The sequence below is a fragment of the Folsomia candida genome, unplaced genomic scaffold (assembly GCF_002217175.1).
Source record: "Folsomia candida strain VU population unplaced genomic scaffold, ASM221717v1 Fcan01_Sc002, whole genome shotgun sequence".
NCBI classification, from domain to species: Eukaryota; Metazoa; Arthropoda; class Collembola; order Entomobryomorpha; family Isotomidae; genus Folsomia; species Folsomia candida.
Genome location: NW_019091194.1, coordinates 10,270,818 through 10,287,750, shown reverse-complemented (window position 1 = coordinate 10,287,750; position 16,933 = coordinate 10,270,818). Strand labels below are relative to the sequence as shown.

The window sequence follows — 16,933 nt, the reverse complement described above, 5'->3', positions numbered from 1 at the left end:
TGTTTCAACTTGTTTCTCCTTGTTGCCTACATTATTCCCTCGCTCGCTCCTCTTCGGCACTCCACCACTAACCACCACCACCACCAGTATTCGCTCTCTCTCTCTCTTCTCCACATCACTCACCTGCTCCAAGAAATATCGTCGTCCCCCTCGAAATATTCCCAGAAAATTTTTCCTCTGGGGTGTGATATCGGACCTGACCCACCCCTTCCTCAAGGTTCCTCGAGGGATCCTAAGGCTAACAAAGGTGAGCATTTTCTTCTAATATTTCCTCATTTTCTTGGGATTCTGCTAGTGTCGGTTTCTTCTTTTTTTGCTGAATTGGATTGGACTCGTCTTCTGCCCTAATTGCACTTGGTTCTATAGTTGGTGGTTGCCATCCAAAAGCTTGACGTTGCTTCTGATAGCCCGCTCCGCTCAAACAAAGTCAATCTCATCTCCGAAATCGGATAACTGACATTTTCTCCAGAAATTTGATGTCATTTAATTAATCATTTAGACGAGAGTAGATCTAGGATAGGATATATTGTGTCTAGGTGGTTAGTTGTGGTGAGTAGTCTGGACGGAAAGTAGATTCGTGTGTGCTGCAAGTTTTTCTAATGAAAAATTATTAATAGCAATTTAATTTTACAATATATGTTAAACATATTAATAATTGTGTATGTTTTTGAATAGGTGTGAACTCGGGATCAAGATTGAATGTATTTATATCACTGTATGGAACACTACCGTTTTTTGCATAGCCAAAATGCCGTTATATAAGAGACGCCCATTTGAAGCGAAACCGATTCCACAGGATTTGAAGGACGACGAGGAAGTATATTATCTTAAATTAACCAATGAAATATTTCGGGACTACGAGTATGTTATAATTAAATGTAAATTTCTTGCTTCAAATTGCTGGAAACTAAACCTGCATCTTTGATTTCAGTGAATATTACGCTCGTGTCATCCTCTGCAATTCCATGGTGTGGTCATGTTCCCTCACAGGAAAGGCAAACTTGACGTTCCAAGAAGCATTGGATAGTGAAAAATCATCCAAGAAGGTCCTTAAGGGGTTTTCCAAACCGGTACAAAACAAAATATAGCAAAGACCATTTTATGCACATTATGTGACACAAGTAATGGCAAGCCTAACTTTAATTCTTATTCGTAGTTGAAGAAAGCAATTCTTTATTGCTCAACGCTAACATCCAGATCCAAACTTCCAGATGTTGTTGACGATGTACTGGTCTACGCTAGGGATCGTTATTTTAAAGGAGAAGAAGTTTTGTCTGTCATAGGAAATCTTTGGTAACTGTTGTTTTTGATGGAAGAAAATACAAGGTGTGCATGTGAGAACAATGCCTAATTATGCACTGCAGGTGTCCTTCTCGCGTTGTCAATGTAATAGAACCTACTCCCCTGGAAATTGAGAATTATATGAAAGAACAAATTGAAAAGGGAGAGGCAGAAAATAACGACTATTTAAAGTATGTTATAACTACTGGATTACGATTAACTGTACAAGCTCCCTTTGTGAAAATGCGAAATGATAACTTTTTTTATTTTAATAGGGATGATACGTGGGGCCCATCGCCTGATTTATTCCGTTACGAAGTAGTAGAAGTTGATTCAGATGAGCTAGCTTCCCCAACAGCATACGTATTGGATTCGATTGATGTCAAAAGAGAAAAAGCAGCTCTGACTCGAGACAAGTGCAAATTTTTGCTTAAACTTGCAATGGACTTTAACGAACAGAAACGTAAATTTGTCGTTAAGGTAAATTTATGCATACGAATATTTTATAAATAAATGTCCAATTGCGTGGTATATATATGCAATAATATTTTTATTCTTGATTTGCATGGGCAGGATGGAATTCTAAGTTCGTACGGACTGAACAAACTAAAATTTACTGATATTTTCGCTGAGAAACCTCCAATCTTTGAATCTTCTCTGGCGCCTTTGAAATCATCAGCAATCAAGACTTCTACGACGGCCAAAGGGGCTGATAAGTCTAAAGGAGGCAAATCCAGCACAACTACTACTCCCAAGAGTAGTCCAAAAGCAAAAAACAAAACCGAAAAAACCTCCCCACCTGCAGGCGGCAAGAAATCTTCTGGTAATACTGAAAAGAAACCAAAAAAGTAAGTCTGACAACATGAAAAGTAATTATTTGCAAATGACGCCACTAATTAGTATGATACACTTCCGACTTGCTAATTTCCCGTGTAATGTTTATCTGTATATTATAGAGAGAAAATGGAGCGCAAATTGACTCCAGAAGAACTAAAGCAGTTGGAGATTGAACGGAAGGCACAGGAGAAAGAAAAAATTAAAGCACAGCGGAAAATGGTTGCAGATTTCAAGAAACTTTGGTTTAAGCCCAAGGAAGACTTAGAAGTTGAAGATCTGAAAGTATGATAATTTTTAATGTTATGCAATACACATCTTGAGTAAAACTGTTGTACACTTTGAAATTCTGCAATGATGGATACAGTTTGTTTGACAAAACATGATATTCAAAATTCAAACATTCGTCACTACCTCTGAGCTCGCTCACTAGACAGAACTTTCAGTATTTCTTTCAAGAAAATAGGAAATCAAATGCTTGAAAGGGTTTTATTGTATGGAATTTCAGGATTTGCCGACGCCTGACCCGATTTCATTCAAGATTCCAAACGATTTATTTGGTGATTTCATGATGGTGATGGAATTCATGAGTTCCTATTCTGCGTTCCTGAAAGTTAGAGATTGCTTTCCAAGCGGGTTGACGTTGGACGCATTAGAACGCGCTTTGAGCAAAAGTGAAATTGCTGGACCATTCAGCGACATTTTGCAACTTTTACTACGTTCTGTATTCCGCCTTCAAGAAGGCGAACAAATGGAATTTGCAAAAGAAGACAGTGGAAAAGTCGGTAAGCTGAATACATACAATTTCTTGCAATCGTAGGTTGATTCTTGTCAACCTATTCGTACATTTCCTGTAACTATTGGTATTTTTCACCAGGCCTTCATGTTAAGGATGGTCTCAGCATCGGAGAAGCAATCCAACAGGGTAAGTAAATAGGCAGAACTGCCACAATTTACAGTACCCCATGCATGTTTCGTTGTTTAAAATAATATTATATATGCAGCAACGTGTGCTGCATCCTGGTCCCACATGTATCAAAATACCCCACTGCATAAACTGGGAGTGGACCACTCCTCGATTACAGAGGTCCTCCGCCTTCATTTGCTGTCTTCTGGTGCAAAACAGTCTCAGCAGAGCAGAGGAAGTTGTGTTGAAAATGACGACCCTGGTCTTTATATTACAACATATGAACGTAGGTTTTTTTTCTTTGCTTACAACTGGTTTATGTCAATAGATTATAAAGTAGCAGAAGAAACTGAAGCTTATGGTTTTGACGGGTTTAGACGTTATTGAGGGTGGGCGTTTTGATGCATGTCGAAAATGTTGTAGCATATTTAATGCAGAATTTTCAGCACTTCGTTTCCGCTACTTCATTATATCTGTTGTTGGAGTATATTTTGATCGGAATTTAATTGTACATTTATTATGGCTTTGTTTTAGCTCAAATTCTAAAATGCTTGACCACTGGGACTGTTTTTGACTTATCCCTATCTGACAAGTTGAAGGTTATTCAGTGTCTCATTCATCAAATCTTATCATATTCGGCTGTGAAGGACATTATGGATGAAAGTTTTGAGCTGTTTCGACAAGCACGAGTGAACTATAGGACACTGGTCGCGGCTGAGAGACGAAAGGAAGCGGAGGATCATTTGTGGAGGTAAACCACTAGCAGAGTTATAACTCTGTAGAATAATATTTTGATTTTTTTTTCAATGCAATGATTAATTCTGTTTGTTTGATATAAAATATGATATTTAATTATTACAAACATTCGTCACTACCTCTGAGCTATACTTTTCAGACTTTGAAAAGTTTTTGTATGCTCCTTTTCTGCTTGTATCCATTAACAATTTATTTTTAATTTGCACAGACAACGATTAAAATTGGATCGAATAATTCCTGATATCAATGCACTAAAAGTAATCGTTGGAGCTGAAGAAAGCGGGGACGAAGAGGGTACAGGAAAATCATCTTCAAAGAAAGAAAAGGCAAAAGCATTACCACCTCCGCCGTCCGACAAACCTCAACTAACTGATGAGCAAATTGAATCAGCATTGACTAAAAAGGACAAAGAGATTGCCAAAAGGAAGCAAGAATTTGCCTGGCAAGAGGCCGAATTATTGGACCAAATAAACAAACATGAGCGAAAACTAGGAGCTCATCCCCTAGGAAGAGATAGAGCATACCGACGATACTGGTTATTCCCCACAATTGCTGGTTTATTTGTTGAAGACGACGATGCGTTTATTGGCACATGTTTACCCTATCCGACACCTTACATTGGGGAAGTTAACTTGAATGACATTACATTTATTCAAGAGAATTTTGATAAGGTAGCAATTAAATAATTCTGTTGACATCATCTTAAAATATCATTATTAATTAGATTTTGTATTTTCTAATTTAGCTAAAACAAGTCGACAAAGAAGGAAGTGACAAAGAAAATTCTTCTCTAGCTTCTCCAAAGAAATTGTCAAAGAAAAAGGCTGCTTCAAATATTACCCCTGTCAAAAAAGAAGCCATTCGTCCGTCTATTTTTGGAATCTGTACCGGTGAAAAGGACTCGTGTCCTGTGCATTCTCATCAATTGTCGAGACCAAAATGGTCCTTCTTTTGGGATCCAGAACAATTAGATGCTCTTATTGCTGGACTCTCGCCGAGAGGAAAACGAGAAAAGGAATTACGGCAATGTCTGGAAGATGCGAAAGATAATATAAAAGGGCTTATTAAGAAATGTCCGGTCGTTAAGCTGAACAAGGATAAAAAGTATCCTGAAAATATATCTGCCGCTCCTGATCGTCGACCACAGCGTGGAGGAACAAGTTCCAAGAACCAGTCTGATCCTAACCTTGGGTTTCCTGCTGGAACATCTGTAACCAAAATAATGGACTTGCATTTGAGAGATTTGATTTTGGAGTTTGAAGAAAAGATTTTTTTGGGTGGTCTTGGATCTTTGAAGGTTATTTCCAACTTAAACAATTAGTTTTATCAACCTGTTATTATTATTAGAGATATTAACGACTTCATTGACCTTTCTTTAGGTAACTGATCGAAATGATTGGAGAACTGCAATTGAAGGGTCTAGTTATCAAGCAGGAACAGAAATATTGCATTGGGGTGGAAATCACTCCTTGCAGATGGATGACGAATCTGTTGATGGTAGTTATTTTTTACTAATATTTAGTGTGTAATATATGTATAATATAAATTATTAATCTATGCGTAGGACAAGATTCTCCAGCAGAACAAAATGCTGAAACTTCTGAAAAAATTGTTAAAAGATTGGGCTGTGCCATCCGTACGTATATTTGTTTGTTTATTTAACATATTGTTCGACGTTCCAAATAGCTGATTTTTGGTTTGCATATTGCAGTTCAAATTCAACAAGCGGTAGAACAAAAGTTCATGAAACGTCCCTTAGTAGAGAGAGATGATGAGAAGAAAAAGAAAAAATCTCCAGTAGAATCTGATTCAACATGGAAAACCTTACTAAACATTGTAAATACTCCGGTGGACAGATGGCAGATTGCTTTAATGAAGTGCACAAGCTTCTCACAATTATTTGTCCATTTCTACACACTGGGTGAGCAGATCTTGGCTGATAAAAATTCTGCTGCTAATTTAACGGCTCTGATTAATTATATAATTGTAATTGCAGAATCGAGTGTTGAATGGTCCCGATCAGTATTAAATGCACGATGTCGAGTTTGTCGAAGAAAAGGTGACCATGAAAAAATGTTACTATGTGATACATGTAACAAGGGTCATCATATTTATTGTTTAAAACCACCGATGGAGGTAAGTGATTTTTGCCAGTTCATTTGCTCTTGTAATCGTCGTTTAATATAGATAATATTAATAAGATTATGTATTTATAATTATTCAGACTCTACCCAAGGGAGACTGGTTCTGTGTTGATTGCAGACCAGATGAACCTTTGCCAACTCCCAGCAAGAAGCGACCATTGACAGAAGAAGATATTATTGACGAGTTGGATAGTGGCGATGATGAGGATGACGATGAAGTTGTACAGCGGGGATCAAAGAAAAGAGGTTTAGAGGAGGTCAATGAAGATCCAGAAGCTTGCAATGTGTGTGGATATGGCGGAGAAGTTATCTGCTGCGATAGTTGCCCATTAGTTTACCATCTTCTTTGTCTTAATCCTCCCAAGACTAGGTTTGTTACATAACGAATACCATGCATCACAAAGTTTCATTTTATAGTAGTTTATCTTATATTTTATTAATTGTCCAGGGTACCACGTGGAACGTGGTATTGCCCAGAATGTACAAATCCCAAAGCCAGGGCCAAGAACTCTCGAAATTCTCGTGCTGCTAAGAGAAAACGGCCAGTCTCGGTTAAACGTAGGTTAAAGTACCAAGAAAGTGACGAGAGTGAATCTGAAGAGGACATGGACGGTAATAGTTTATTACTCCAAAATCTGAATCTATTGTGAAAAATATATTTAATATAATATAACATCTATTATAGAGTCGGAAGACCAGAATCGTGCAAGTGATGAGGAGGAGGCAGTTGTGAAAGTAAAATTTGGACGTAACCATCACCAGAAAAAGAAAAGCCCCGATGGACCTGCACCAAAAGCTAGAAGAATTCTGGAAAGTAGCGAGGAAGAAGAAGAAGAAGAGGAGGAGGAGGAAGCTACTAGTGATCAAGAAGAACTGGGCCGTCCAGGAAAACGTCGAAGTGCGTCTGCTGCTGCTGCTAAGATATCTCAAGAAGCGAAACGAATGCGTTGGGATTCTAAGGAGAATAATGAAACAAGTGAGAGTTCTAGCGCTGATTCGAATTATAATGCTCGCAAAAGGTCTGTTGATGATGATGATGCCGAAGAGATGGCAGACTGCCCAAAGCGAACTAGACTTCAACGAATGAATACCAACAACAGGGTAGAAAGTGGGGAGTTGGATAATGTTCTCCTGGATAAGCTGATTTCTGAGCTAATCTCGCACAGGGACGCTTGGCCGTTTTTGAAGCCGGTGACAAAGATGCAAGTCAGTATGAGTATACATTTCTAATGTATGAGAATATATGTATAATGCGAGGCAGTCAGTATGAGTGATGTGTAGATCGTTATATATTGAGACAAAGGTTTCGCTTCATAATTTTTGGAAATTTTGTTTTGTTGTACTTTAATTTAATTTAACTCATTTTTCTTTAATTAATATAATCCAACTCTTTTTCACAGGCACCAGATTATCAAGAAATAGTTAAATACCCGATGGACTTGGGAACAATTAAGTACAAGCTGAATTCAATGGTATATACTTGTAACGTAAGTTCTGAAACAGTGCTTTATTATCGTTCAAAATCAAACATATCTAACTATTCTTCTTTAAATATAATTTAACAGGAAGAGTTAGTTTCAGATCTTTTACTAGTGTTTACAAATTGTTTCCTCTATAATGATTCAAGCAACCATGTCCATCAGTAAGTCAATTTAATCAGTGTAATTAATCAAGTTTGTGTGCACACGTTAATACTCATACTTAATATGTTAAAAATTTTCTCTACAGGGTTGGCTTACGATTGAAGGAGTACTGTGAAAATCGGTGCAGCAAACTTGGAATCAACTTTTCTGACCCCGTACCTTCTTCTTAAAAACCAACTACAAACGACATGGAATTCCGCTATTAGCTCTTATTAATTTACAATGAACTGTTAATCTACATATACCATAGAATTAACTATTTTAATTTTGCATATGTATACAGAGGTACAGTATTTATTCGCCTGAATGGAATATATATATTCTTCAGTTTTATTCACGTATAAATTTTTTTGTCCTTTTATAAGATGATCAATCTCGAATCTTAACGCAACAAATATTCATGCAACTCGACAAAACAAATAATTACTAAATGATTCAAGTAGTACTCATTGGTTCTGCAACGCCCTTATCCTGGTTTTAAATCAAATACTGTATCACGATCTTACTTGACTGTTGACAAAATAAAGGATACAGCCAACCAAATTGAGTCGTTTTGTTTGGTCTACTAAAAAATTATTTATTATGCATATTTACATGTATTAATATTGCACATGTAAAATTGCAGCCTCCGAGCTCCAAGAATTGCAGATATATTAAAGTACTCTTAAGACTACATATTTCCGTCTAAACTGGTCTACGTATGTACGTGGGTGTTTTATTATTGATTTTCAAAAGGTATGTTCCGCACTGTTTCTGACCAAACTTTTGATGAAATAATAAACTTCAAATACATTTAGGATGCTGTGATTTTTTTCAGTTCTGTAGGTTAACATTAACACTAGCAATAGCTCATCAAAATTTACCTCGAAAATATGCCAAAATTTACGACTTGATTTCGTTATCATCAGAAAACCGTTTCCCCCTGATGTCTTCCTTTAAGTTTCGAAACGAATAATAATCACCAAGGGTCATGTCTGGACTGTACAGGAGGTGGTTTATCTAGGTGAAGCGATTTCCGTCTGCAGCAGCCCTCGCAAAAGCCAGGTATGAGGTGGCGCTTTGGCGTGCTAAAAATGCACCAACTCTTTTTTTTGACCCCACGTTTTTCTTCAACCACAGCACACAGCTCCTTCGAAATTCCTGCATAGGCTGCCCCATTTATCATAGTATTTTTACCAATAAATGTAATAAGGAGGGGACCTTTGGTATCCTTGAAAATAGGAATCATCAATTTTTTGGCAGGTTTTTGCACTTTTGCTTTCATGGGCGGTGGCGACCCCCCGTGCTTCCATTGTGTGAATTATTATTTGGTCTCCGGGTCATAATAGTAAACCCAAGTATCATATCCAACTATTAAAATATAAATCAAGTTCCAGGTTTCATTTGAAAGGGCAAAAGTTTCATTCCAAAAGTCGTTTCGATCCTGTTTTTGAGATGCCGAAAGCAATTTTGGTACCCAACGGGAGGAAGCCATTTTCATACCGAAGACTTCAGTTAACATGGAACAAATTGTTGGTTTTGGAACACCCATCTCATCTGCTAAATAGGGCAGTTTCAATCGCGGATCTCTCATTATTGGTTCCTCTAGTTTCCGGAGCCTTTCTGTGGGAGAAACAGATTTTGGGCGTTCTAGCGGCTTTTTGTCCGAGACTTTTTTTCGCCATCATTTGAAATTATTGACGCAATTGAATTTGTGTTTGTGTTGGGCAGTTTTCATCGTAAATTTTAAGCATTCGATCATAAATCTGCGACACGTATTGCCCCTCCAGCATTAAAAATTAAATCACGCTACGATATTTAATTTGCAAATCTGACATTTTTTCCGTCGAGGTAAAGTTTGCTGATTTATTTCTAGTGTTCATGTTAACCTACAGAACTGAAAAAAATCACAACCTCCTAAATGTATTCGAAGTTTGTTATTTCATCAAAAGTTTGGTCACAAACAGTGCGGGACATACCTTTTGAAAATCAATAATAAAACACCTACGTATTATGTGCATCATGGTGATTATCATTGCAATGTGTCAGTAATGCTTTTCTCAGCACACTTGGCCAATATTTTTATCTTTGAAATATATGTACTCGAGTATAATTTGTTTCACGCCTCCAAAATAAATAGCTAATAAATATGAAACTCTCGTGATATGAAATGTTGAACCGTTTAGGATGACGAGCTGTGTTAGGCAGCTTTCTTGACATGAGGAACTTCCGATCCTGAACGAAATGCAAATTTGTGGGATGTATTGCTTGTAGAATGATGCTGAGATATTATAAATTGTCACATCTGCACACTACAACACACAAAAATTAAGTAAAACCTCATTTTTTGATACATTGGTTAATTAGTTCCAAGTTTTGAGTGCATGCAGATTATGATTATGAATTCAAAACATTTGTCAATTGGTGTTAGAGGATGCACACAAAAAAACACACACACAATGGTTAATTTTCCACGAGATTTTATATCATAACATTTATGATACAGATAACATGATACGTTACATATTTAATTTAATTACAAATTTTCAGATAGCATGCATATTTTATTTCTACGTAAGGCTAAATTAAAATTTACCTTCCTTGATAAGTAATATAATATATAATATCATGTGTGTACTACACTGCATTTAACTACTTTGCATATTTACAATTACATATCTTTGTCTCGATTAGATTCACATTTATGAAGATTTATATTACAAAACATTAACACGTATTTACGTTTACATATAAAATTCATAAAGCTATTTGTTCACTTATGCGTGCATCTACTAGAATCCACTACGCACATACAATATGCTTTAAAACCGTATCATTACATTTTTTTAAAACAAAGATCTTACTCGAGCGATTACATAAGTTGCCAAAATGTAAAAATTTAAGAATAAGACTGAACACATATGTGTATGCTGGTTTAAACTGAATTACATATAGAGTAAGAAGAGTAAAGAATTAATCAAGGACTAAAATTAAATTACACATATAAATTCTAATTTACAATTGCATTGATATGTCCTTAGTTAGATGCATTGATCATAAACATAAGTAATACGCAGGATGATAAGTTAAATAATAAATTACTAAATGAGCAATATAGAATTCTAAAGTTAAGTACATGTTGAAAATAGTACTCGAGTCAATTTAAATTTTATAAACTATAAAGCTTAACTGTTAAAAATTTCCAAAAATACGTATAATGCAAAATAAACTCGGCATATATGTAAATGACTCTAAATTTATGTTAGTAAGCTACAGTAAAAGCACTGGGAGAATGTTTCACATTTTCCTTTAGTATTCAACATTTGGCCGAGAGAGAAGAAAGAGTTGCTTTCCTTTGTTTAAAATACTTTTATATCTTGTAGGTAGAATTCCTGCGCTGAACACCGATGTCATCGTGCTTCGTAAAATGGGAGACTTTATGAATTTGAAGTACATATTTACTACACTAAAGATTTCCCTAACTAGAGTTTGACTGCGTATTGCACTACATTTTCTATCCACGTTGCACATGACAATTAATATATTTAAGCAAGTATTATATTTGTAGTTAGATATGTACAAAATCGATACACGTAAATTCAATTTCGTTTCGATCCAAAAATTTCAGTTATGAATTCGTATAAAAACTTAAGACATTGTAACTAATTAAGCGGTTGTACACTGGAGCAGTAATAAAATAGTATACACATCGACCTACATATATAACTTTGCAATTTCAATATTACGGATATTGAAATTGCCTGAATACTTACGTACAAGGGAATTTACATTGATTTATGTAAGAGTAAAAAATGTGTTTTATCGCAATAATATTAGACATATATAAACTGCGTGGAAATAAATAATTATCTGTAATGTATACATCATTACAGTGGTTAATATTTATTTATAAGTAGTTGGCAACAAAGACCAAAGAAGATAGAGTTAAGAAGGTACATACATATGACATAAATTAAATTTTTCATAAGGTTGGTTTGTCCCCCCAACACATAAATAATCAAAGTAAATCATGGCCTAATTAATTTTCCTAGTTTTTTTAATTCTTAAAAAAGACGAGTGACCATCATATTTTTTATGAAATTCAGTTCTGGAAGAGACGACACTCGATGAACGGAACGAGGCTGTCAAATGGAGGATGTATATCATTTCAGAGGACTCGGTAAAATTCATCGTTGAATAAAGTCCGTAGAATTTTGATTTTTCTCATCATAAGATATGCTTGACTTCATAATTCGACGTGATATATATTTATGCATATGTATATTGTATCGTATTAGATAAGCTTACTTTTGAAGTTTCACAATGTCATTGTATGTACTAATTGGTATAATACATAGACTAAAATTAAACATGAGTGGCCAGGGTTCCTGGCTTGAGCTGAAATGAGAAAAAAACACGTTATTATTATTATTTATTATGACAAGAATATAAATAAATGCAATATGATAAAAATCACATCTAGTCGAAACATATTTGGTTTTCAAGAAGATGAGATGAGATGTTTGACTATATCAATTAAGTAATTGTTGTAATTTTCAATTCAAATTTATGGACATGAGTGCAAAGGTACGACATGGCACAATTACAATAAGTAAGATAAGAGATATATCCATGAATTTGAAATGAATTTTCAGAAAAAAAAGAGTACAAAAAACAACGAACCTGAGATTGCGCAGGAACAATGTACTGAGGGGAGGGGGTGGACGACCCCCTCGACGATGCTGCTGCTGAGGGATGATGCGACACACCCCCATTTCTCATCCCGTATGGATTAGTAGAATTACTCAGAGGGTTGTTATGCGTGTGTGGGGACGTAGAACCATTGGCTAACGTGACATTATTAATGGCAGTAGTCGTCGTGTAGGGGGGTTGACCAGCGGCGGCAGCAGAGGTTGTGGGTGTGATTAGATGGTTGCTCCCGTGATGGTTGTTCATGAGGTGATGGGACACACCCACGTGGTTGTTCAGCAGGTTGTTGGAACTGTGGTTGTTGTGCATTGCTGTGTGGCTAAACTGGGCGAGAGGATGTGAGTTTGGAGACTGGCCCCCAGAGTGTGGGGGTGGTAGGGAGCTGTTGGATGTTCGGAGGTAAGGATTACCATACGTGGCAGAGTATCGTGGGTCGACATTGTTCAAGTATTGATGCTGCGGACTGGTTACTATGTGATTGTTTGGCATGTGGGGGGGAGGGTGGTTAATCGTGTTGTAGGTACGGGTGTGGTTTGGGTTGTAGTCACGGGCATAATCCACATACGGCACATAACCATTGTTATTATGACCGTCCTAGATAGGAGAAGCAAGATATTTGATTATTAATACATATGAAAATAGCGGCCTAAATTTAATGCACCACTTAATTAGCTGAAAGCTCCCACTTTTTTTGGCGGTACCTACCACTAGCTGAAATCTTCACTATGTCGGTTTTTTTCGCCACCCAATTAGCTAGTGGTAGCCACTCATTTATCTGATTTCTCACTTAAAGAGATTATGCAAAAAGTCTCATAAAAAAGCTCAAAAATCTTACTTCGGATTTACATTTAAAAAAATTACATAATGATCAGAGCCCTGCGAGCTCGAGCAACCCTTCCCCTCTCGCGCTTTTGACCTAAATGTACGGTTTTGGCCTCTGCGCGAACTTCGTTTAATTTTTCCTGGATTTCTAGTCCCATTATATGCTTACAAATGTGTTCCTTCTTGAAAACGGGGCAAATACATGAGGATTTCATCCACCCATCAAGTTTGAATTTTACCAATCATAACCGGGAGGTACAGGTTGTGTAAGTTTCAAATGATCTCCAGGAATTATTTCCGTCATCCACAGATACTTTTTTATGTCGTCATCTTTTAACGGTGGCTGATCGGAAGCCGAAACGAAATACATTTGTACGTAGAATCGTAGTGAATGGCTGATGATAATTAACATATATTCAAAAGCCGAGGAGTTGAAACCACCAGTCCGAAACGTTTGTTTTCATAATTAAAAGTTGAATAAACGACAAATGGTTTGTCGCCGTTTCCGATAGGGACTGGTGTATGATTTTGACAAGGATAGTATTCTTAATTTCGATTTACGATAGGCGAAGAAATTTTTCAGCTTGGGGATAATACCATCCTTTTTTCGTAATTCCGTACAGTATATCGAAATTAAGTACATTACAATTTTAAATGAGGCATGCAGTCACCTTGACTTATTTTGTTCAATGTGGTCTTTCATGGTCATCTGAAGAGGGATTTGGCAAGCAGAATCATTCTACGTTTTGCAGTGAATGGCGGCAGTCGTATCTGAGAATAAATCCTTGTTCGGTAGTATTTTTCCTTGGTACACCCATTCTTTACTTTGTTTCAAAAAAATCTCAGCCTCAGCTCTACTCTCAAAACTCCGTATTTTGGATCAATCACTAATCTTACGAATTTATTTTACGAGTTTCTTTGCGGGAAGTATATTCTCATCTTCAGATATGCTATCAAGACTGTCACTCCCTTTATCCCAAAGTACAACTTGAGAACAAGCAATTTAATTCCAATAGCGAAGTTCGTTTCGAAACCAAATAGGATAGGCAAAAGTATGGCGAGGGTGAAGAAGAGGAATCGTGGCTGGCAAGGATAGGCGAGTTGTCTATGTAAATGAAGATGAGTAATCTTTTGGTGATAAAATTGACTTTAGATAGTAGTTTTTGGGCTTAACCACTTTAAGTGAGAAATCAGATAAATGAGTGGCTACCACTAGCTAATTGGGTGGCGAAAAAAACCGACATAGTGAAGATTTCAGCTAGTGGGAGGTACCGCCAAAAAAAGTGGGAGCTTTCAGCTAATTAAGTGGGGGCCTAAATCTAAGCCGAAAATAGCGTGTATACAAACGTACATAGATATACGTATGGCATAAGTAAATATGTGGAATCATGAGCCATAAAATATGCGGAATCCTCCATGAAATTATTGAAATGCTATGTGCCTTGAGTAGCTATCAAGATGATCATATGATCCTTTTCTGATTGTAATTATTCAGCTGAAAATTTGAGGAGGAAGTGCTACATGTAGAGTCACCAGTGCCAACGGTTAGAGGTTTGGGTCGACATTTGCGTTGAATTAGTTTCAACTGAGGACATGGGATTCATCGTTCCGTTTATAATGAGGACGCGGAGAAGCGGTGGGCGTGAAATGAAATGAAAATCGGGTATTTCTTGAAATAGGTGCAGATGGTATCATCAGACACGGTCCCATTCACCCATCCGCGTTATTTACTCGTATCATGACTTGTCTGCCCTACCGTCATCCCCTATAAAATACTCCCTTGACTCTTGCATAATATCAGCCCAAAAATGTTAACCTGCACTTGTGCGTAGCAACAGCTTCGTATGAAGGTCTTTTTAATACAACACAGACTTTTGTCATTATGCATATCGTACTCGGTTTCATATGAGAATATAACTTTAAGACTTACATGTTTCGGAGGGAAGACAGGATCGATATAGTCGGAATATCTGTAGATGGACTCATTTTTTAGGGCATCCGAGCCTTCATCCCAGTGCTCCGAGTCATGTTCTGGAATATTTGATAAAGATGAAGCTGTGCGTATCTCAACTTTCAGATCAGAGTCATTGGAGGAGTCCGATTGCTTTGTTTGTTTTTCTACTCTGTCGATTTCCATCACTGCAACGAGAAACAAAAACAAAAAAAACACGAGTTGTTAGGTCAGATGCAATACAATCAAAACATGAATTGAATGGTTTTTGTCGTTCTTACAATCTGGCTTCACAGCTTTCCTTTGGCAGAGCAAGGTGATCATTGTGACGGCAACAATGAGAACGACTCCACCGATGACGAAGGTGAGGATCCACATCAACTGCGCCCCTTCTGTCGCAAACCAAAAAAAATTCCCTGATGGTATTAGATTTAAATGTGATGCCGGATCATTGAGGGGAAGCTTTGGGGTTAGTGCAATGAGGACATTGGAATGCAACAGATTTCAGCATTATTTCCCCACTTTATTACGAGCATATTTCGTACATGTACCACCACCGTCAGAAAGTTGAAACAAATGGGAGAAGGAGAGAAAATTCTCCCTATCATTAAAATCCCTACCTCCGATATGCAGCATATTATACTACACATAGCTACGCAAACATGTAAGTATATGTATATATGTACTTACATATTATATAATGTTCAGCCAGCAATAACTGTTATAATGCAACTCTTGATTAACAAAAGCCGTAAATGCATTAACCTTAAATTGGTTGATGTGAATGGAGCGGGTATCAAAATTTATGGATGGGATGAGATGGGTGAAAATCCCTCACAAAAATTAAAAGTTAACGAGAAATGAAACTCGTAATAATTTTATGTCGCCATATCTGAACCCATTCCTCTGAAAGGAAGGTGGTGACAAACTCTAGACAAAAATTATGAGATCCAATGATGAGTCTCTTGAGTTTCTTGAGTTTGACACTTTTTGGGGGAAGGAAAAGGGGTGTTGTTCTCGATCTGAAAAATGAGGAGGGAACCATAATGATGGACAAAGCTTCTGCTTACACCAGATTTATACGAGGGTGCACTGCACATCAATATCAACTCAAAAGTTATGTGGATCATCAAGAGTGGAAACGGCTTATGAGATTTTTCATTTTGATGAGCATTTCACACCACGACCAACCCCTCGTCCTGACCCCAACTAGATGGAGAAGAGCAATTTATGGAGAAAGTAAAATGATGGAGAAAGCACTTTGATTTTGAGATGCAATATCCATTTTGTAAACCGGTGGAAATGTTGACTCGGAATACAGCCTTCATGGGAAAAATAGAAATAGCTGAGTGTTTCATATTAAAAGTACTTTTACTTTACTTGCAAAAGTAGTAAAGAAAGTTTGGTAAACCGAGCAACCTAAATCAGTATGCACATACATAGTTAAATGCATTCCTGTGCATGCACTATTCAAACAAATTTAATTTAATCCAATCAAACTACTCGTTTTTACTTGGAAGGTTTGTTATTTTGTTAAAATTGGTGTCATTTTTAATCCCAAAATTATATATACAAAAAAGTGCAAGTATAGTAGCTGTAATATGTGCATGTCCTTGAATTTTCATTCTGATTCTCATTAATTGACTAGCAAAACTTGTGGGAAAACGATTTTGCACAAAAGAGATCAATCTTTGTTTACAAATCACCATATTACTTAAGTATAGATACGCGTTTAAATATATGAATGAAGATACCTGTCGCCCATTGGTACTACCAACCAATATCGACTTGACAGAATTCTTATTGGCCACGACGACTTTGAATTGAATATTGGAAAAGTTTTTGTGCTTAAGCAGCAAATTGGAATATTGCCTTATCAATGGAGGGGATAAATATGGACAGCAGG

General features: G+C 36.7%; 2 protein-coding genes across 7 annotated transcripts in view; one reads left to right on the top strand and one right to left on the bottom strand.

Moving 5' to 3' along the window:
- The first annotated feature begins 62 nt into the window (after window positions 1-62).
- On the top strand, window positions 63-8,112 carry LOC110845013 (bromodomain adjacent to zinc finger domain protein 1A). Of its 3 annotated transcripts, XM_035847937.1 has the most exons (25): window positions 65-247; window positions 367-549; window positions 676-861; window positions 932-1,070; window positions 1,157-1,293; window positions 1,365-1,472; window positions 1,557-1,761; window positions 1,855-2,129; window positions 2,238-2,400; window positions 2,624-2,900; window positions 2,993-3,040; window positions 3,120-3,308; window positions 3,557-3,773; window positions 3,987-4,449; window positions 4,524-5,075; window positions 5,158-5,275; window positions 5,343-5,414; window positions 5,490-5,699; window positions 5,775-5,914; window positions 6,003-6,292; window positions 6,371-6,534; window positions 6,608-7,128; window positions 7,323-7,409; window positions 7,488-7,564; window positions 7,651-8,112. In XM_035847937.1, exons 3-25 carry the CDS (start codon window positions 749-751, stop codon window positions 7,733-7,735), a joined length of 4,650 nt encoding a protein of 1,549 aa, XP_035703830.1. In that variant the 5' UTR covers window positions 65-247; window positions 367-549; window positions 676-748; the 3' UTR covers window positions 7,736-8,112. The 3 variants fall into 3 exon arrangements, 2 of the variants coding, with proteins under 2 accessions (XP_035703830.1, XP_021947061.1); XM_022091369.2 differs by lacking the exon at window positions 367-549; XR_002547477.2 differs by lacking the exons at window positions 367-549; window positions 7,651-8,112 and having other exon boundaries at window positions 63-247; window positions 6,608-6,898.
- Window positions 8,113-10,007: 1,895 nt separating this feature from the next.
- The window catches only part of LOC110843394 (irregular chiasm C-roughest protein), a 145,112-nt gene continuing 138,186 nt past the window's right edge, over window positions 10,008-16,933 (bottom strand). For 3 of the 4 annotated variants that reach the window (XM_035847164.1, XM_035847165.1, XM_035847166.1), the window contains 4 exons: window positions 15,309-15,443; window positions 15,007-15,215; window positions 12,228-12,848; window positions 10,008-11,942 (listed from right to left, as the gene is read on the bottom strand). In XM_035847164.1, coding sequence (XP_035703057.1) covers window positions 11,910-11,942; window positions 12,228-12,848; window positions 15,007-15,215; window positions 15,309-15,443 — 998 coding nt within the window. In that variant the 3' untranslated portion in view covers window positions 10,008-11,909. The remainder of the gene's footprint in view (window positions 11,943-12,227; window positions 12,849-15,006; window positions 15,216-15,308; window positions 15,444-16,933) is intronic. The other variant, XM_022089357.2, reaches the window with a different exon arrangement.